The sequence below is a fragment of the Erpetoichthys calabaricus genome, chromosome 10 (assembly GCF_900747795.2).
Source record: "Erpetoichthys calabaricus chromosome 10, fErpCal1.3, whole genome shotgun sequence".
Lineage (NCBI taxonomy): Eukaryota > Metazoa > Chordata > Cladistia > Polypteriformes > Polypteridae > Erpetoichthys > Erpetoichthys calabaricus.
The window spans coordinates 104,856,068-104,877,412 of NC_041403.2; the positions used below are offsets into that span (position 1 = coordinate 104,856,068).

Consider the following 21,345-nt stretch of genomic DNA (forward strand, 5'->3'; position numbering starts at 1 on the left):
CTCAGTACAGGCAGTTCTGTTCTGGACTCTGAACTATATACATTGTGTACATAAAAAGAACAATTTTGCAGCCGAGCATAATATACGGGTGGCTGCCCCAACCCTTTATGATGTCTCCGATTCATTCTTGTGACAGGGGCTTCCGACTGTTATGACAGTAGTACCTAATGATTACAATACACAAAATGACATCTCCTGTAGCTGAAACCCAAAATGGCATCAAGGATCAACACACCCACCAGTGACCTCTGCTGTAAGGGGAAAATCAACCTTGAAGTGGTGGATTGGTTTAAATACCCCAGGGATCTTTGGAGTTAAGGTGATGAACATCTTGTCATTCTTATATAATTACTGCTTAGCAAATCAGTATAATTTTTGCTACACATAAAACATTAACATTACAATAATAATGAAATAATATCATCACAATGTCAACATGACTTAAAACTCGGAAAATAACAACATTATGTAATTACAGAAAGAAACATGCAAAACTTAAGTATCATAACAGTATATAATCTTTTGAATGCTGAGATAGTGCCTAAATATGATTATCCTATAATTTTCTAATGCCTGAGAAATTCATCTGTATCTGCCTGCTTTCACACCCTCAAGGCAAATGCCAGTATTTCAGCAGTAGGTAATTTAGTGTCAATGTGACATGCACCCAGAAAATCCACAACTTTACACTGAAGAGTTTTTCTTTATTTTAACAACTGACGATTAGCCTGTCAAACGAATCACCAGTACATATGGCGTGCAATATTTGTGGACTGGCAACATCAGCAGCAAAATGAAGCTCTGAAATAAGTGGCACATACTGATCTAAATGGCTGATACAAGTAGTTTCACATCTGTTTGATTAAGATCTTAATGTATAAGCTAGGTATTTAAAAACGCAGCTGTTTATGCATTTTCGGGGTAGCTTAGAAATGGGTATTTTATGATCCTAAATTGAATCTCCTAGGAAAATAATAAAATACACATAAAAAGCCTCTGATAATGTACAGTAACAGCATTCTCTCCTTGGTTCTTCTTGGATAAATTTTAACTGAAGAGAAAATCATATTCCTGGAATCAAACTAATAAACATGGCTTGCTAGCTTGTTAAACTTTTGATAACTACTAGTGGAATCAAAGGCAACTTATATAAAATGTCAGTGTATTTCATATTTGTGAGCAAAGTACTTAACTGTACATCTAGAACAATAAAAAATACTTAGACTCAAAACAAGAAATAATGTATTAAAGTTATCTAGCACTGTAATATTTTCTGCTAAACTGCAAAAAGAATCAGGAATTTCTCAAAACAAAACTAAACAACATAAAATGAAAGTATAAAGCTTTTCTCTGGCTAAAGTTCACCATATTGTTTAACCTTAGCCAATACAGAGAATGCAGGTTTACATCTGGATTATGTCAGAAGCCAAACCATCAGTGTGAAGGGGAATCATTTGATTATTTTTGTAAAATTGTTGATAGATAACCTCTCACATCTTAATGAACAAGCAATCCCATGGACTCACCTGTTCAGTGATGTACAGCTGTGGGCCATCCGCATAACGCAGAGCAAACTGATCAGAACCAGAAAGAGACCAGCTGTAGGGAAAGTATACATAAGAAAATACTATGCTTTAGTGTTACCAAATAATCATGTTACAAAAGCTTACTGAACTGTTACAGCATTTGACTCCAGATATTCTTCACCAAAATTTTACTGGAATAATCTATTATGGATAGCAGCTACTACTGCCTTGAGGACACTGATATTGGAAATAGGACATGTTATAGCTGTGTTATCTTGATATAAACCCTACAGTTAAGGTTATCTCTGGCAAACAGATCTATGATGATGATCAGGGCAAAGGGCTGTCCACAACTAATCTTCATGAAGGTTCTAATTAAACTGATTAGAACATTGTGCAGAATAGACAGAATACTCGACCCTCTCTTGGAATTTGTGTGCTAGTTACTGATTTGTGGTCAGGAGACACATGTACCTGTCAGGCTCAGACCAAGACAGCTTTGCGGACCTGCATGTGTCAAGGGTTAAGTGCAGAGTTAGTGTTGTGACAGACAGTAGTGGAATTATTCCAGGTATCCTACACCCTGACAAGGTAAACATGCTTTTGGGATGTGGATTTTTCTTTCTCTAGCAGGGAAGAACTGGAATTTGTAAGAGAAGTTTAAAAATACTGACTAGATATACTTGGAATAACCTTTATGCACAGAATTGGCTCTGGAACCAAACCTTTTGATAAAATGTGGCCTATATCCAGCCTTAAAGCTGGCCTATTGGCGAGGCTTGGGAAGAGTGTGGGGATACTCATAAGCTCCTAGATGGGTGCTGTTTAGAAGGTTGCTTGCTGAGAGGAAATCTTTGAATGTTCTACTAAAAACTATTCAGAGTATTTAGCCTTTTTAGAGATGTTAAATTTAGTGCTGGAGAGTGACCCTGTATAACATCTACTGTATGAGATTTCAACACTCTCAGGGGGAAGGATGGAGATATATAATATTGTATCTTAAAGAAAACATACCGTACTTGTTCTTTAAAGGGCAAAGGCAGATGGACCAGAAGATGAACATGTCAAAAGGAAATATGGCAAAAGAATCACCTCAGAGAAAGCTAAAGTTGTAACAGCAGGTTTGAAGAAACTGAAGCTTAAATCAGTCAAGAGAACCAACAATCTTAGACAAAAAGCAACTTTGCAAAAAGTCAAAACAAAGACCCTATATCAGAATTCAAAAAGCAAATAAGCCGAGTGCAGTCATGAGTATTTGGAAAAATTCAAAAGTTGTAAGTAATGTGCTACCATCTTTTCATATTATGGCTCCCATACTTTCAATTTTGTGGAATCCATAAAAAATCAAAATAGTGTTGTGGTCATTTAAAATATTAAATAAAATTATGTGAATGCATGAACTACATGATTGGGAGAAATGGAGTTTCTCATGTAAATCCAGGCAGTGAGCAGTTAATGAATTTCTATGAAAATAGCAAATACCACTTTCATACACTGTTAATTCATCATCACTAGGGGGTGAACAAGCCCAGGTTGATGGAGCACTTGCTGGACCTATCTGGAAGACCCAAGAAGGCAGTGTGAGGCTGTGCTGGGAACAATAAGAATATGCATGTGCTCAGAATTCTTTTAATTTCCACCTCCAAAAAAGTGATTCTCCTTTATCTTGGAAAAGGTCAGGAATACAAAGTCTGTTTGGATAATATTCAAAATCTCAGCAGTGCAAGCATCTGCAAGTGGTTGCAGCTAAAAGATTATTATGCTTATGATGACATATGATACAGTATATATGTTACGGCCTACCAAAAGGCCTAGGGGTATATAAATAGACCGCATACAAGTGAGAGAGAGAGGGAGACAAAACACAGAAAAAGCTAAACCAACGAAATAAAAACAGACTCCATTTATTGTCAAAAAGAAAAACCTCCACAAGATATGGAGAATGTTACACACAAAATAGAAACAAGGCGGGGGACAACACTAACTTAGCTAACTAGCTAAACAAGGTTTACACAGCTAATACACACTATCCACATTCATTACATAGATGGCTAGCTTACAACAATTACATTTCTTTAACAAGCAATAAGAAACAAAACCCCAAAGCCAGGCCGTCCAACCCTAACTCTCCATACCTTGCTCTGTGAAACCCAAATCCTTCTTCTCTCACACTCTCTCTCTACCCTGTAGTACTAGGGTGTTGTACCGTGTTAGCCATTATGAATGTAGAGAAAAGCCAAGCAAAATGACACCTTTTATTGGCTAACTAGAAAGATTACAATATGCAAGCTTTCGAGGCAACTCAGGCCCCTTCTTCAGGCAAGATGTAATCATCTTGCCTGAAGAAGGGGCCTGAGTTGCCTCGAAAGCTTGCATATTGTAATCTTTCTAGTTAGCCAATAAAAGGTGTCATTTTGCTTGGCTTTTCTCTCTCTACCCTAAAACCCAAACAAGCTTCTTTTTATAATCTACACCCCACCCACAACCCAGGTGATTTAATAACATTGGGCAACTCAAAAGGAGGGTAATTAAGTCATCTGCAACAGATTAAAGAAAACTAGCCAAATTTAACAAAAAGATCTAGAGTAGGCCGTAATAGCAACCCAAAGATCTTCTGATAGCCATGAGTAGTAAGAGAAACTGTCCAACTGCAGAAGGTGGCCTTCCATGCAATGCTAGCAAGACTAAGAGGTATCACGAGGCTAAAAAGGTAGGCACCACACCAGCACACAAAGTGAAATCTTGTTTGTGGATGGAGTTTAGTAAGCTTGTGGAGAATGACTTTGAAATGGCCTTAAGCGATTCTGGCAAGTCATGTGAAATCTAGAAAGGGTAGGTGATATTTTACCAAGGCTTTTCTATGCAAGCATTGGAAAACATATGTCAATTTGGGATATCAGTCAGAAGTGAAAAAAGCACTATGGATAAACTACAAAACCCAGTGGAAGCACCAACCTCCTCCTACTGGTTATGACAGAAACATTGTTTGGAGTTGGGTCATTGTCTGTGAATGAGGTCATTGCAGAGATTAAAAAGACAGGAGTGCAAAGGATCCAGCTTGAAATGCTAAAATGTCTGGATATTGTGTGAAAGTTTTGTCTAACATACCACTTCGAACTGAGGTGGTGGTCCCTGTTTTTACAAAGAACACAAGAAAGTTTTCCAGTTATAGAAGGATAATATTCCTCAGCCTTGCTGGAAAAGCCTATGCCAGAGAACTGGAACAAAGACTCCTTCTGACTGATGAAACTTATATTCAAAAGGAGAAAAGTGGATTCCTTCCTGGCTCTAGAGCAGTGGACCAACACTATGTTCTTCCTCAGAGACTTCAGGGGTCATGAACATTTACCAATCCAGTCTATAAGTACTTCTCGAACTAAAAAAAAGCTTATGACCTTGTCCCCATGGTATCTTGTGAAAGGTGTTATAAGACTATGGGGGTCTAGTCCTTGAGTGAGGGTAAAGGTGATTGTGAAATTTGATATCAAAAGGGTTCAGTTAAAGCAGTTTTACACAGTATTGTACTGTACTTTGTGGGGAAGTACGAGCTATGAAATAAGGATAGGGAGGCATGGTCAGCCTAGTGTGATCCACACTATGGAAAAAAGATGTAGCCGAGTGTAGACAAATTTAAAATAAATTTGCACTTTAGTTAAAGTTCATAACATTAAAACTAAAATTACATTAAAAATCCATTATGTATTATTTTCTTTTTTGCATTGAGATTTGAACTGTATTTGTGGGATGTGTGGATGAAAACTGAGACTTGGGTCACATAGTTATTTAGGGGTAAGAAGTTATTGTGAATTAAGTGTTTTGGTATGCTTTCCACATTAAAATATAGCATCTATCCTAGAAGTAGTATAAACGGATTAAGAAATGTCAGAAACTTGTTCAAGCATATCAGGAAACCAGATAAAGATCAAGTGAACAACAAAGAACAAGAAGGTTCTGGGTGATGGTTCAAGAGGTTGGCTGACAATCATGTACCCAGTAAGACCTGCAGATGTCACGTACACAGGAACTGAAGAAGTATCTGAAAGTATTGTAAGGACCAAGAATATAGTGAAATGAGACTTTTATTTTTGATATGTAAGCTGGTTATGCTCTTTGGTTAAAAAAGACATGAGGTGTTTTCAGCAATCAGAATAAATATTCAGATGGTGCAAGCCAACAAACTAATCAGGGTATGTAAGCATTAATTCAGCACTGTTATGTAAATTCAATTCTTTATAAATATAGACTTTTATCTTTACTCTCTGACCATTTGCTGACAACCTCTGCTTAGGGCACTGTCCCTTACTAGACTGCTCTAACAGGATGCTCCCTCTTCGAGCATTTGCTGAAGAGAAAACAAAAGATGCAATCAACAAGTTTCCTCCTGAATGGTTCCTAACACGAAGTCCTAGTTGAGGGCAATTTTTTTTCTTTAAGATTTCTTTCCAATTTATTCCTTCTATACTTGCTATTTGTGAAATAAGAAAAAAAACTGCATGCTCTCTGAAAATTGTATTGTGTGCTGATACTCATTACACTGTTTTAATATATTTATAATGTAGTCATTTTTTGTAGAACTTCTAGGTAGATCATTCTGTTTAGAATACCAATTAAAATGAAGCAATCTAGGAAGTCTTTAGTAATTAGTTACTGCTTAGACTGCATAGTCTATCACTTAATACTTTTATACTTTTCAGTGAGTTTTTGAAATGGGGTGCAATTCAAAAATGCAATGCAATTAAAATGTCATGAAAAAATATTCAGTCCCCAACACATTTTGTAAGTGTAAAAGATTTTGGTACCAGATTTATCTCTGTGTCAGTCGTGACAAAACTGACTGAAGAATCGCTCCACAAAGAGATGCTATCAACACCGTACTGACTGGTGTATACTCCTCATTTTCTGCTTACAATTAACATCAAATAGTTCCACTTAACTCCACATATCTGATATTTCATGATCAAGAATAGAATTTTTTTTTAAATCAGGACTTCTTTCATGCCACTTTCCCAAAAAGGAGTCTAATATGCAATGCTTTATAGCTTCTTTCATTTTAAGAAGAGGCTTTAATTATGGTTTCCAACTTCTGCAACTCTTTCAGAGAAAGCTGGTCTTTCAGTAGCTACCCTAAGATTTACTCTTGCTGTCTGAAAAGTTTTTGAGGAAGGCCAGATCCAGAAGGGGCAGCTGCAGTTTGGTATTTGTCTCGACCCTGTACAATAAACTGCAGTGAGCCCCAAGGAATGTTCAATGCCTTTGACATGTTTTTGTGCCCTTGCCCAGATCTGTGATTCTCCTTAATCATTGAATTCTCTCTTGTTTTCACTTTACGTTTTCTTTTAAAAGTCTCTAAATTACTGTGAGGACTTTAAAGACAGAGAGGAAAAGTATCCTCTCATTTTAGCTTAAAGCAATTTACAAATCTCTAACGTACATGTAAGTAGAAAATATGTTTTGCTGTAAGATTATTACTGCGGTGGGTTGGCACCCTGCCCAGGATTGGTTCCCTGCCTTGTGCCCTGTGTTGGCTGGGATTGGCTCCAGCAGACCCCCGTGACCCTGTGTTCGGATTCAGCGGGTTGGAAAATGGATGGATGGATGGATGTAAGATTATTATATTTGAAGCAAAGCTGTGTGAAGAATGTAAATATATTATCAGTAATCAAGCTTCTGGGATACCAAGCATATACAATATATTTAGAATACTATTAAATACTTTAGGGTTATATTCTCCTTACTTACCAAGTGAGTTTTTAAAAATTTTTTATATTAATTACAATTATTCAGATGTACCTGTCATGCATTATGTGTAACACCTTATCAAATCTGTTCTACTGTCAGTCAGTCATTTTCTAACCCGCTATATCCTAACACAGGGTCACGGGGGTCTGCTGGAGCCAATCCCAGCTAGCACAGGGCACAAGGCAGGAACAAATCCCGGGCAGGACGTCAGCCCACCACAGCTGTTCCAATGTTCCTCGATTATATCCACACTTAAAAGCTTATCCTAGTTTATCTTTTTTAGACTTTGCCACATCTGTTCAATATTTGCCCTACCAAAGTTAAACTTAACAGTTTAAATCTTTGCATCCGTGCTCTTCGAAAACATTGAGAATAGTACTACATTATGGTCTCTTGATTATAGCAGTTCAATTACCTCTACACCCTAAATTCTAACCTGGTTATTACAAAATACTAAATCTAGACAGGCTTCTCCAAGTGTTGGTGCATTAACGTATCATGTTAAAAGGCAGTCACTGACTATGTAAAAAAATGCTGATCTTGTACTCCACTATTTCCAAAGACAGCTCATTTAATATTTGGGTAGTTAAAGTCCCCTATGACTATAATAGCCTGCAATAAACTTGCCTTTTTAACATTGTTAAAAACATCTGTACTGAAATGATTGTCTGCACTAGAGGGTCTATAGCACACTCCTAAAATAAGGCCAATACATAGCTAACATATTTTAATGTCCAGCGGGTGGTTCTAAGACTCACCTTTTTTTTTTAGCATTTACATCTAATCTATTAACTTTGGATGCCTTTCTGGTAATATACTTGATTTTGTTTAACTTTGATATCAGACTACTAAACCAGGGCTGTTCTGCCACAACTTGTGGAAAGTGACAAGCCACAAGAGGACTTAGATTAGATTTAGAAAAGTTGGGGAGGCTAACATAGTCAAAAAGGCTAGTGAAAGACAACACCAGGAAGTCAAAAAAAAAACCTAAACAAAACACTTGGGACAAAACAAAAACACAAAGCTAAGGTTAGTAAACTAAACAGATGGCCAGAAAGCAATCACTAAAAAAGACTTTTTATCTCTTGCTTTACAGACTATCCACAACCTTGGATGTCACTATGCCATTGAAGATGTTGTTTTTTATACTATCAGCAAACCTCTAGAAACCAAACTTTTGCATCTTGAAGACAACACTGTAAAATTGCAGCACCCAAAGAAAAACAAATGGCATCATGGTAAACACCAAAATGTAGCATAACAAAGTGAAAATAATATAAAAGCTAAATCTTCATAATCCAAATCTGCCAAAACCATCTTCAAAAGCAGGAGACAATTTTATCTCTTAGGTGTCACACATGTACATCAGAGGAATATCCTCCTGGCTCATCACAGGTATGCAATACCCCAGTGGGGCGAGAGGAGGCACTGTCTGCTGCAGCATGAAGAAGATGCCCCTTTGGGGGAAAATAACCCTGTTCTTCTTAGCATCAGGGCTATAAAGGTCTGATACCTAATGATGTTGGTGTCTTATTTGGACCTGGTCTTACTCAAAGGACGGAACTCACAGTGACGGACCGGCTCTGAAGATTTAAAGCCTTTTTCTCCTGGCTAAGAAGGCTGCTTATTTTGTTTTGATTTTTGTGTCCTCGAGCACTGAATTTTGATTTGTATATTAGACAATCAAAAGAGGCATTTACCTTGGCACACTAGTACTTTTTAGACTGTACCTGAAATTATTCACCCGTCCACATGAGAAACACACTTTAAAAGTGCCACATATTATAATAAAAAGGGCAACACAGCTGAAAGTGATAAGACAGATTGTGTGACTGGTGTGCTGAATAACAACCACCTATCCTCACTCATTTTTATATATCCATACGTTTACATTTCCACACACTTTTAGTAGGAGTTATTCTGTAACTTGTTTTACAATTTCAGAATATAGATTTTACTTTTGTTTTGGGTGTAGATTTTTAAGTCTTACACTTGGCATTTATACGGCAGGTGTTATTATTATAGATCATGTAACTATACAGTAGTCTAACTCCACACATTTTTAAATCACACTGCTGCTGATCTGTTTTTAAATAATTAATAAACACTAGCCAACCCGCGGCGTACCATAATCAGGCCGCTTTTTTAATGATTTCTAAGCACAGGGAAAAAAATTAACATTTGAAAAATCCAGAGGAGAGGGGAAGGACGTCCATTACGCCCCATCCGTCATGCTAGTCTGCTGATTTCTCGTTCAGTAACCTGTGAGTAGTGATGGATGGAGTGAAGCCTCACGAAGCATCAACACATTTGAAGCAATTGTGTCGGAAATCGTATCTCGTGACACCTCCTGGCCATTTTCATTAACGTTACAGAAACTTATGATACACTTCAATGACGTCTGTTAAAAGTCGTATTGCTTTTATTTTTTCGTAGCTACAGACTGACAACGAAGAGAAGGGTTCGTCAGCAGCTTGTAGTGTGTGATGTCTAAAAATATAAATATAACTAACGCCGACAGGCAGAATGCACTATATGATAGCAAGAGTTAAACAAAATAAGACGCCTCACCTCATGCATTCCCGGCTCTTTCAATTAGTATTTACTTTTGCACTGTATCATTATAATCGCTCCTGTTATTAGTATTATAATTAACCCTGATCTTTTCTTGAGATCACATTTAATAGCCTTAAATGTCTTCTTTGGTCTGTCTTAATTAAAACGGAGTAGAGAGAAAATAAAGGGTTATCCCTGTACTTTGCCATGATATAGGTAAGCACATTTGAGGAAGAAAATGTGAAATCCTTAAATCACAGATGTCATTATTCGATCAAGTATTAAAATCTGCAGTGCTTCGAAAGCTCGACACAGTGTCGAAACCTGAGTATTGAGTGGCCCATCACTACCTGTGAGTCACGTAGAGTTTTCATTGTTGTTTGCGGTTCTGGCCGCTTTTCGCGTACTGAGTTGTTCCGGAGTCACAGTTGAGAAACAGTTTTTAATGTCTTTTAAGCACAGGGGAAAAAATGAACATGTGGCCCGGTGCATTCTTTAACTGGCTTGTGGCACTGTAGTAGTACGGCTGCTTTGCAGTAAGGAGACAGTGGAAGATTGTGGGTTCGCTTCCCGGTTCCTCCCTGTGTGGATAGCAAATTATCCGCAACAAACAAACTGTTTTACACGCTGCAAACCAATCCGCGCCGCTTTTTCAATGTTTTTTAAGCAGAGGGAAAAAAATGAACATTTGCAAAATCCGTAACGCTGCTTTCAGTAAGTACAATGCACACGCGTTTAATTTGTCAGCCACTTTTTGCCAGCTGTCTTTTCTGGTTTGGGCCACTTTTGCAGTGTTACCTCTTGTGTATATTATATCTTGAAATCCTTCGAGTTGCTAATTAACTAACTAACACCCACCCACTCAGCTTGCGTGAAAAAAATGCGCCCATTCTTTCATCATTTTGTTGCAGCCTATCAAAGACTTGCTGATCATGTTTTCTAGACTCAATATATATTGGCTCTTCACTCAGCGCGAGGGCGCGCATTCATCTCGGATTATTACATCCTCCTAGACTAATCTGCTACACGGCTGCATTTGAAAAACCGACTTATCCCGGATGAGTTTCACCGGCATTAATGATTAGGAATCTGGTTGGAACAAAACCCTGCATCCACAGGGGTTCACCAGGACCGAGTTTGGGAAACACTGCTGAACACAGACGAAACCGACTCAGGTGAGGAGTTGGGGCGGGCAAAGTGGTTGCAGCTATTGATTATTCAATGTTGTTTGCCTGGGTGTCTGATCTGCTCAACAGGATCATAAATAAAAGGAAAACAATGTGAAGGCAATGTCATAGGTGATCCTGTGGTATAGCGGGTCCACAGTTCCCCTTCAAAAGCCCATTTTTAAATAAATAATCATCGCACTCACAGTGTAGCGAGGGGCGTGGAAGTGTGGCTGAAACGGTTTCCTGGCAGACTCATGCTTCGGGCATTTCTCCCCTGTGCAGTGTGTGAGCGAGTGAGGAGAGAGAGAGAAAGCCGGTACGTTAGAGTGAGCGAGAGCAGGCTCGAAGGCAATGTGTTCCTGTGGTATAGCGGGTCCATAGCTCCCCTTCAAAAGGCCATTTTTAATCAGGCGACTGACATTAGTGGAGTCAGGCACAGAGAAGGTCAGCTGTAGAGAGAGCTTCTCGACTGTTGCAGGGCCTGAAGCAGGTGAGACGCTAATGAAAAAGAGGCACAGGGCTTATTGGTTTTAAAAGACTGCTTCCTTCATTGTGTTTTAACTTCAGTTTTAAAGGATTGCGCAGCTCTCTCTTGCGCTGCCTGTGTGTGCCTCTGTCTCTCTGTGGCGCTGCCTCTGTGTGTGTGCGTGGCTCTCTCTCGCGCGCTGCCTGTGTGTGCCTCTGTCTCTCTCTGGCGTTGCCTCTGTGTGTGTGTGTGTGTGTGCCTCTGTCTCTCTGGCGCTGCCTCTGTGTGTGCCTCTGTCTCTCTGGCGCTGCCTGTGTGTGCATGGCTCTCCCTCTCGCGCTGCCTGTGTGTGCCTCTGTCTCTCTCTGGCGCTGCTTCTGTGTGAACCAAGGTTCCACTGAGGTTCACTAATGAAAAGTCAACGTGGCTCAGAGCTGCAAGTGGACTGTGGCACAGACAAACAGAAATGACAGCATGTTTTCCGAGGCGTCACGTCCGAGTTGGTGGGCGTGGCTCTGTGATTTTTTTCGTCATATCCAATGGACAAAGAGTTGGTGGGCGTGGCTCCTTCCTGCGTGCGCCATTGGCGTCTTACTTGTCGGCGGTTTAGTGAATCCACGCCCCTTCCGGCGTGCTTTCCATGGGTGGCTACTTGTCTCCCGGCTTAGTGAATTATATATATAGATGTTTTTAACAATAGAAAGGTTTCTTCTTCCTACATAACCTTGTATCTATGCACGTTAAGGTTTCTTTTCCAACTTTAACACATTTTAAAAGTTACAATGACAACCTATATACTTTGCAGTCATGGGCAACTTGAAAGATTTATTTGTGGGTTTCAAAGGACCTCTCAGTCCCTGCAATGCTAAAATCTTGATGAAGAATTTCCAGTAAATGCATGAATAAAAGCATAAAAAAGAATATTACCATATTAGACTGTGCTGTCCATCTATTGGTGGAGGAATCTGAGGCAGTGCAGTGTATTTTTCATTATGATATTTTAATATATTAAGTACTTTTTACCCTTTAAACAATATTATTGGACAATGTTCAAATACTTGTTATATAACTAAAATCTGTCTATTTTCAACAACATTCATTATATTGGAAACGTAGGCAGTTCAAGAGTTATCTATCTATTTAACTTAACATTGCTCCACCTTTTTTAAAAGACAAATAGAAATTTCTAGGAAAAAGGAAATCATTAACATTGCTCACAAAGTAGGCTAATTTTCTCTGAAATATGATGGGGGAACTCTTCAAAGATGCAGCTTCATTAAACTCAACTACTTTGAGGCTCAGTACATCTATATCTACAGGTGCTGGTCATAAAATTAGAATATCATGACAAAGTTGATTTATTTCAGTAATTCCATTCAAAAAGTGAAACTTGTATATTAGATTCATTCATTACACACAGACTGATGTATTTCAAATGTTTATTTCTTTTAATGTTGATGATTATAACTGACAACTAATGAAAGTCCCAAATTCAGTATCTCGGAAAATTAGAATATTGTGAAAAGGTTCAATATTGAAGACATCTGGTGCCACACTCTAATCAGCTAATTAACTCAAAACACCTGCAAAAGCCTTTAAATGGTCTCTCAGTCTAGTTCTGTAGGCTACACAATTATGGGGAAGACTGCTGACTTGACAGTTGTCCAGAAGACGACCATTGACACCTTGCACAAGGAGGGCAAGACACAAAAGGTCATTGCTAAAGAGGCTGGCTGTTCACAGAGCTCTGTGTCCAAGCACATTAATAGAGAGGCGAAGGGAAGGACAAGATGTGGTAGAAAAAAGTGTACAAGCAATAGGGATAACCGCACCCTGGAGAGGATTGTGAAACAAAACCCATTCAAAAATGTGGGGGAGATTCACAAAGAGTGGACTGCAGCTGGAGTCAGTGCTTCAAGAACCACCACGCACAGACTTATGCAAGACATGGGTTTCAGCTGTCGCATTCCTTGTGTCAAGCCACTCTTGAACAAGAGACAGCGTCAGAAGCGTCTTGCCTTTGGACTGCTGCTGAGTGGTCCAAAGTTATGTTCTCTGATGAAAGTAAATTTTGCATTTCCTTTGGAAATTAAGGTCCCAGAGTCTGGAGGAAGAGAGGAGAGGCACAGAATCCATGTTGCATGAGGTCCAGTGTAAAGTTTCCACAGTCAGTGATGGCTTGGGGTGCCATGTCATCTGCTGGCGTTGGTCCATTGTGTTTTCTGAGGTCCAAGGTCAACGCAGCCGTCTACCAGGAAGTTTTAGAGCACTTCATGCTTCCTGCTGCTGACGAACTTTATGGAGATGCAGATTTCATTTTCCAACAGGACCTGGCACCTGCACACAGTACCAAAGCTACCAGTACCTGGTTTAAGGACCATGGTATCCCTGTTCTTGATTGGCCAGCAAACTCGCCTGACCTTAACCCCATAGAAAATCTATGGGGTATTGTGAATAGGAAGATGCAATACGCCAGACCCAACAATTCAGAAGAGCTAAAGGCCACTATCAGAGCAACATGGGCTCTCATAACACCTGAGCAGTGCCACAGACTGATTGACTCAATGCCATGCCGCATTGCTGCAGTAATCCAGGCCAAAGGAGAACCAACTAAATATTGAGTGCTGTACATGCTCATACTTTTCATTTTCATACCTTTCAGTTGGCCAACATTTGTAGAAATCCTTTTTTGCATTGGTCTTAACTGATATTCTAATTTTCCGAGATACTGAATTTGGAACTTTCATTAGTTGTCAGTTATAATCATCAACATTAAAAGAAATAAACATTTGAAATACATCAGTCTGTGTGTAATGAATGAATCTAATATACAAGTTTCACTTTTTGAATGGAATTACTTAAATAAATCAACTTTGTCATGATATTCTAATTTTATGACCAGCACCTGTATATCAAGAACATACATTTTTTTTTATCATTTTGCAGTGTGAAACAGGCTAAAGAGAAAGTCAAATGGCAACAAATAAATCTTAAAGGAAAAAACATAATTGTAATATTTACTCAGTGATTTAATTCTTGGAAAGCAACATATTCAGTTTTGCTTTGGTAAAATTTGATTAATACATCAATTAAAATACTGTATAAAATGCTAAAACAGAAAGCTGAAAAAGTGAATATTGTCATTTGAAGAGGTAATAACTCTTTCAAAATACACTGACTTTCTGTCTGTTTTCTGTATGATCACAGCTGCTTCCTTGTCATGAACTGAAATTTTCAAAAGTTTGTCAACAGCCTAGTATAAATCACTTTCTAAAGTGATCTGAGTTAAATTTAATCGTAATATTTAACAATATATCTTTTGTAAAAATGTGAAAATTTCTCTTTATTTTGGAAGCATGCCATTTCAGTAATGAATCTATTTTACTGGCTCACTGCTTCTTCAGACAAGTTCATCCAACTGATACACCCTCTTCACTTAAAATCTAATTCTCCTCAAAATATTTAAATTAAAAGGAAACACATCTTTGAAGGTTAGAGATCATTATTGTCACATATACTGTGGGATCACAGTGAATTTTTTGTTGCACAGCTGAAGTGATGTATGAATACATAAAAGTAACCGAATAAAACCTCAGCTACTGTAGATATAGTACGTAGTGCAAGGCAGATAGGATCAGATTACTGGGAGTTCAGTGACCTAGTAGGGGGAAAAGCTGTCCCTGATGTAAGTGTGTTAAGCGAGTGGTGAGGCTCCAGTAGTGATTTCCAGAAGGTAGAAATTAAAACGGGAGACGAGTTGGGTGGCTGTCATCAAGATGATAGATTCATCTTTCCTCAGACATCTGGTTGAGTAAATGGTATGAAGCTATGGAAGGTCAGCCCCAAATTTTTAAAAGCTGTAGGGACAGTCCTTTGGAAGAGTTTATGATCCTGGAATTTCAGGTTCCCTAGCTATACCATGCTGCATCCAGTTGGGATATTTTCAGCAGTGCAACATTACAAGTTGATTAGGGTTTTGTTTTGCACCACAAAGCCCATGAGCCTCCTCAGAAAAAAAAGAGCCTTTGCTGAAACATTATCAGTATACACGTGGTGTTGTCATACTATGAAAGTCCGTTGGTGATATGGACACCCAGGAACCTGAAGTTGTTGCACAGGGGAGCCATGGATATGGAGTGGAGTGTGATTGCCTTTTTTCTTTCTGAAGTCAATAATGATCTCCTTTGTTTTGTCAAGATTCAGGGAGAGGTTGCTATTATGGTACCTTACCCTCATGTCTTTTCCCTCCTGCCTGTAGTAAACCTCATCATTGATGCTGATGAGGCCAATCACAGTGGTGTTGCCTGAATTCTTGATGTTGCTGTTGCCTTCATGCTTTGCTACACAGTCATACTGTAGATAAATAGACTGTATAGCAGTGGGCTCAGACAGCAGCCTTGAGGAACATCAGAGTTCACAAACAGCAAGGGGAAGTTATTTTTGCCACTGCTCACTAACCTGGGTCTATTACTCAGGAAGTCAAACACCCAGCCATTAAAGGAGCTGCTCACACCAAGGTGTCTGAGATGTAGTACAAGGTTGGAAAGGACAATGGTGTTGAAGGCAGAGCTATAGTCAATGAACAATATCCTGACATAGGTGGTATTCCTTTCCAGATGACCAAGAGCAGTGTGCAGGAGAAGGGAAATGAAATCATCCAGAGATCTGTTATGCTGGTATGCAAACTGTAGTGGATCCAGAGCAGCAGGGATGTTGTGGTTAACTTGGATCATAACAAATCTCCAGACACTTCATCATCATAGATGTTAACACAATGGGTCAATAGTAATTCAGGCAAGAAACAGCATATTTCTTTGGCACAAACACAACTGTGATTTTCTTAAAACACTGTGGCACCATACATAAAGATAGACAAGGTGAAGTTGTCAGTGTACACCTGTGACAGTTGGGTGTTGCATGCTTTCACAGGGTGGGATTCTGCCTGGGTTAGAAGCTTTACAGGGTTTAACCCATTTAAAAGTTTTACACACATTGGCTTCTAAAACCTGCAGAATTTTCCTATTTTTATCAAGATGGTCCATTACATAACACATTAATTGCAATCTACTTGGGTAAACAAATTGACTTTCCCTTTCAAAATCATTAACAAATCATTCAGGACCATATGCATGCACCTGATGATGTAAGGTTCAGGTCCATCATCTACAACCCTGAATTAGACACAGCAGCTACAGATAATGTATGAATAAAGGGAGGTAAAAATTAAAACTGTTTTTGCAGGGACTATTTCTTTTCAGAGTAGACAGCTTTCATTTTCTGAATTCAAGGTCAGTTTATCATTTCTGTATCTCTGCTGCTAATAAGTATAGTACAATGTTGAATGCCACAGTCTATGATAGGATAATTATGTGGGTAGGAATCCTGAGGAGCAGATAAACCAATAGTCAAATACACTACTTAGAAAAATTAAGCAAGAGTCATGAACTGTTCTTACCCATCACAGACTTCTCGGATAATTGAAGAAAGGGGCTTTTTCTGAAAATAAAGAAGAAAGAAAGCGGTTAAAGGAAGAAACTTTTTCTACAAAAAAAACAAGAACGAAAAAGGTTTACAAGGAAGAAAGCACCATCATCTGTTGCTAAAACAATGTCTGAATCTTTCCATTCTTTGCAGCTTTCAAAGCAGGCGAAATCCAATTATCTATCAACCTAGGCACACACAGCAAATTTTGAAAATTATTATACAGTATTTGAGTGGATGAGGAAGGGGATTTTTTAAAATAGCTGGTAAGTACATTAAAGGCAGATTTACTGTATTATTTGAGTTGCCACACAATTAAAAATATACAGGAAAGTCAAACAGATTTGTTGTAAATATGTAGTGAATATGCACAATGGTGTAGCAGGCAGAGTCACTGCTTTAAAAATAGCTTGCCTTAATGTTAAATGTATCAAAAATAAAATAGATAAGTTGAAGTTGTATGTAGCTGAGCATAATTATAATATTAAAGCAATAACAGAAACCTTTATAAATAGCAAAGATGGCAATGAGTATAATATAGAGGGTACACATTTCTAGGAAGGACAGATAGAACAGAAAAGGAGGGGGTTGCCTTTAATGTCAAATAGAATTTTAATGTATGTCTTATTCAGTTGGATGATGAGTCACATCTTAGTGAGGATTCATCTGGGAAGCATTAGGGAAAGAGGCATTATTTTAAGACTGTTATATACACACCCCAATGCAGACAGTAATTCTAAAGCACATCTTTTTAGTAATATTAAAGAGGAAAGTTTATAGGAGGAAATTACAATCATGGGGGGCTTTAACTACCTAAATATTAAATGGAATAACCTTGTAAATAGAGAAGTACAAGTGCAGAAATTTATAGACATAATCAGTGACTGTTTTTTAACACAGCATGTTAAATCACAGACCCAGGCAGAAGCCTGTCTAGATTTAGCATTTTGTAATAATCACGATAGAATTGAGGGCGTAGAGGTGATTAGACCAGTAGGGTCAAGTAACCATAATATAACATAATTCTTAGTGTTATGCAAGAGTGCAACTGCAAAGACTAAAACTGTTGTTTAAGTTTGGTGGGGCAAATATTGAACAGATGCAGCAAAGTCTAAAACCGAAATAAGCTTTTAAGTACAGAGACAGCCAAGGAAAAGTGGAACGGGTTTAAAAATGTTTAATGCAGTATAGGTACATCCCAAAAATTGGAATTAGTAGGAAATTAAAAAAAGCTCTGTGGTGGGTTAATAAGGTGTGTAAAAAGAAGCTGCAAAGGAAAAAAAAACAGCTGTATAAGGGGTATAAGACTAACAACTCCAATGCAAATCATAGGAAATATGAGAGCATGAAGGAAGCCATTAAGAAGTATACTAGGGAAGCTAAAAGGCAGTTAGAGAGTAATATTACCGATAAGGCGAAAGATGACCCAAAGAGATTCTTTCAGTATTTTAGTAGTAAAAGAACAGTCAAGGAGGAGGTGAAGTGTGTGTGGAATAGTAAAGGGAAATTAAAATAAACAGAGAGTGAAATAGAAAATGCTCTTAACTCGCATTTTTCTGAGATCTTCACATGTGAGAAAGTGGATATCCTTCCAGTGGTAACAGGGACTACTAAGGAGGTACTGAGTGATTTGAAAATTGTAGTGGGAGAAGTAATGGTTAGATTAAATAAGTTGAAATCCGGACCAGATAATATTTATCTTTGAGTACTTAAAAAGATTAATGAGTAAATATACTGTATGAACCTTTGTTGCATATTTTTAGGAAGTCACTTCCCTCAGGAGGATATTAGAAAGAACTGGAGAATGGCAAATATCATATTATCCCATTATATAAGACTAATAGTGCTCTTGGATGGCAAACTGTATTGTTTTTCTGCCAGATATATGGTTTGGCATGTTGGCCAACACTCCTGTTGATGTTGAGGCCAAATAGTTCAATTTTTGTCTTATCTGACCATAACACCTTTTTCCATTTGGCCTCAGAATCTTCAAGGTGTGTTTTGGAAAAGCTCAATCGAGACTTAATGTGGCCTTTCTTGAGGAATGGCTTTTTTCTTGCAACCCTCCTATATAAGCCACATCTGTGGAGCATTTGTGATATGGTTGTGCACACAATGACCACAGTTTGCCAAAAAATCCTGTAACTGCTTCAAAATTGCCATAGGTCTCTTGGTATCCTCTCTTACCAGTTTCCTCCTTGCTCTTCCATCAAGTTTGGATTGATGGGCTAATCCAGGAAGGGTCCTAGTAGTACTAAACACTTTCCACTTCTTGATTATGGAATTTACTGTGCTCCCAGGGACTGATAAAGCCTTTAAATTTTTTTGTATCCATCTCCTGACTTGTGCCTCTTCACAACTCAATCCCTGAGATCTTTTGACAGTGCCTTCCATTCATAGTTGTTTGCCTTCAGTTACACTTCCAAGCACTGGAATGTTCCAGGAATAGCTGTTTTTATGCTGAATTAATCAGAATGATTACAACTGATCACATGTAGAAGCCAATTAGCTTGGTCGACAATGTAGAACTTATAAAGTTAACTAATTAACATGCTTTTGCATATGCATGAACTCAGTTTGAAGTGCACATTGTATTTCCCTTGAGCATGCACGATAAACCACAGAGAACTGAAAATCAGTTTATGAACAGAGCTTGTTTTTGCTCTCCTGCCGTTGCTTGTTTGTATGCCTTAGCTCCTGTCGTGTAGAGAAGTAAATAATTTTGTTTCCTAGAAGAGGAAACAATTATATTTTTGAAAGCACCTTTTAAAGTAACAAAAAAAAAAATCACAGAATTTTTTTTTTCTTTTTAAAAGGGAAAGTGTCATATCTTCATAATAAAGGTCCTCAGTTATTTGAAATTGGCTTGGTTTCAGAGTTTCTGATTTTATCCAAGAAATAATAATCTGCAAATTATATTGTCATGCTGTGGTGTCTAAAGGTGGAACCACCACTAATCTTTTTAAACACCTGAAAATCACGTGTGTGTGTGAATATGAAAAAGCTGTAAAGCCCATGACAGCCGGTGCAGCAGCAGTACTCAGCTCAAAACATCAAAGAGTGCAACATACAAACAGTTATCAATCAAAGTGTAGCCCAGGGGCACAAAGACCCAGGAGTATTTTAATTGGGGAATGTGCCAGCTATTTAAGGCCAGGTGGTAGCATGGTGGAGAAACAGTTTGAGTGGGACTGAAAGATCCTTTGCTACTTACTGGTGTGTGATGGTTAATTTTTAATTAATGTTTTAATTTCTGTTAGGTCATTGTAGATTGTTTGATTAATTTTGTTAAATGTGTTTAAATTTCTTTAAGGGGAAAACACAACTATTTATCAATAGCACCTAAAGACCCTGACTCTCTTGGTTCACTGAAGGAATGTCTTACTTGTGTTTCTGAAAACAAAAGTCTTAGTTATTGCACAAAATGGATATAGTGAGGGTATTAAAAATAAACTTGATCCATTAGGCTTAAAAGGCAAAACAGAGGTAAAGGGGTAATTATTGTTTCTGACCTAAATTTTAAATCACATATTAATCAGATTACCAGGACATCATTTTGTTCACTTAAGGAATAAAGCAGAAGTTTGATCCCTTATAACTCCACAAGATCCTGAAAAGTTAGTTCATGCTTTTGTTTTTAGTCGATTAGATGACTGAAACGCACTCCTCTCAGGACTACCCAAAAAAGACATCAATCGATTGCAAAGTGTGCAGAATGCAGCTGCCAGAATCTTAATTAGGAAAAAAAATCTGAGCACATCTCTCCAGTTTTGATGTCACTACATTGGTTACCCATGCCATTTAGAATTGAATTTATAAATACTGCTAAAGGTTTACAAAGCCTTCAATGATCTAGTTCCATCCTGTATTTTGGAATGCCTGTCACCTTACACTCCACGTCGTAACCATAATCTTCGAATGAGTGTCTGCTTACTATGTAATTCCAAGAGTTAAACTTAAAAAAAAAAAAAAAAAAAAGTGGTGAGGCAGCCTTCTGCTGTTATGCACCTAAAATCCAGAATAGTTTACCGATAGAAATTTGCCAAGATAATATGGTGGAGCATTTCAAATAACTGCTGAAAACCCATTATTTTAACATGGCTTTGTCATGCCTACATTTTGGTGTATCCTTGTCAAGCTATATGTACATTGAATTATCATTTTTATCATGGCTGCACAATCCATTCTAACCACTGCTGTTCTTTTACCGGTTTTCTGTGGTGGCAATCTGCACCACCACCACCTCATCAAGGCATCATGCAACCCTACATTGATGGATTGAAGGCCAGATGTCCACATGACTATCATCATTTAATTCTTGCACGTGAAGCATGAAAGCCATAAGGACTGATTTACATCATTTATTTTAGGTTTAATGTCTAGTGGGTGCTGGGTGGTCTCTTGGCCT

The 21,345-nt window shown here is 38.1% G+C and overlaps 1 protein-coding gene across 3 annotated transcripts in view; it reads right to left on the reverse strand.

The window, feature by feature from the left end:
- elmo2 (engulfment and cell motility 2) overlaps positions 1 to 21,345 on the reverse strand; it is a 137,489-nt gene that overhangs the window by 66,617 nt on the left and 49,527 nt on the right. For 2 of the 3 annotated variants that reach the window (XM_051932860.1, XM_028811693.2), the window contains exons 5-6: positions 16,912 to 16,952; positions 1,527 to 1,599 (exon numbers count right to left, since the gene is read on the reverse strand). In XM_051932860.1, the coding sequence (XP_051788820.1) occupies positions 1,527 to 1,599; positions 16,912 to 16,952 (114 nt within the window). Of the gene's footprint in view, positions 1 to 1,526; positions 1,600 to 16,911; positions 16,957 to 21,345 lie in introns of those variants that run through there. The other variant, XM_051932861.1, reaches the window with a different exon arrangement.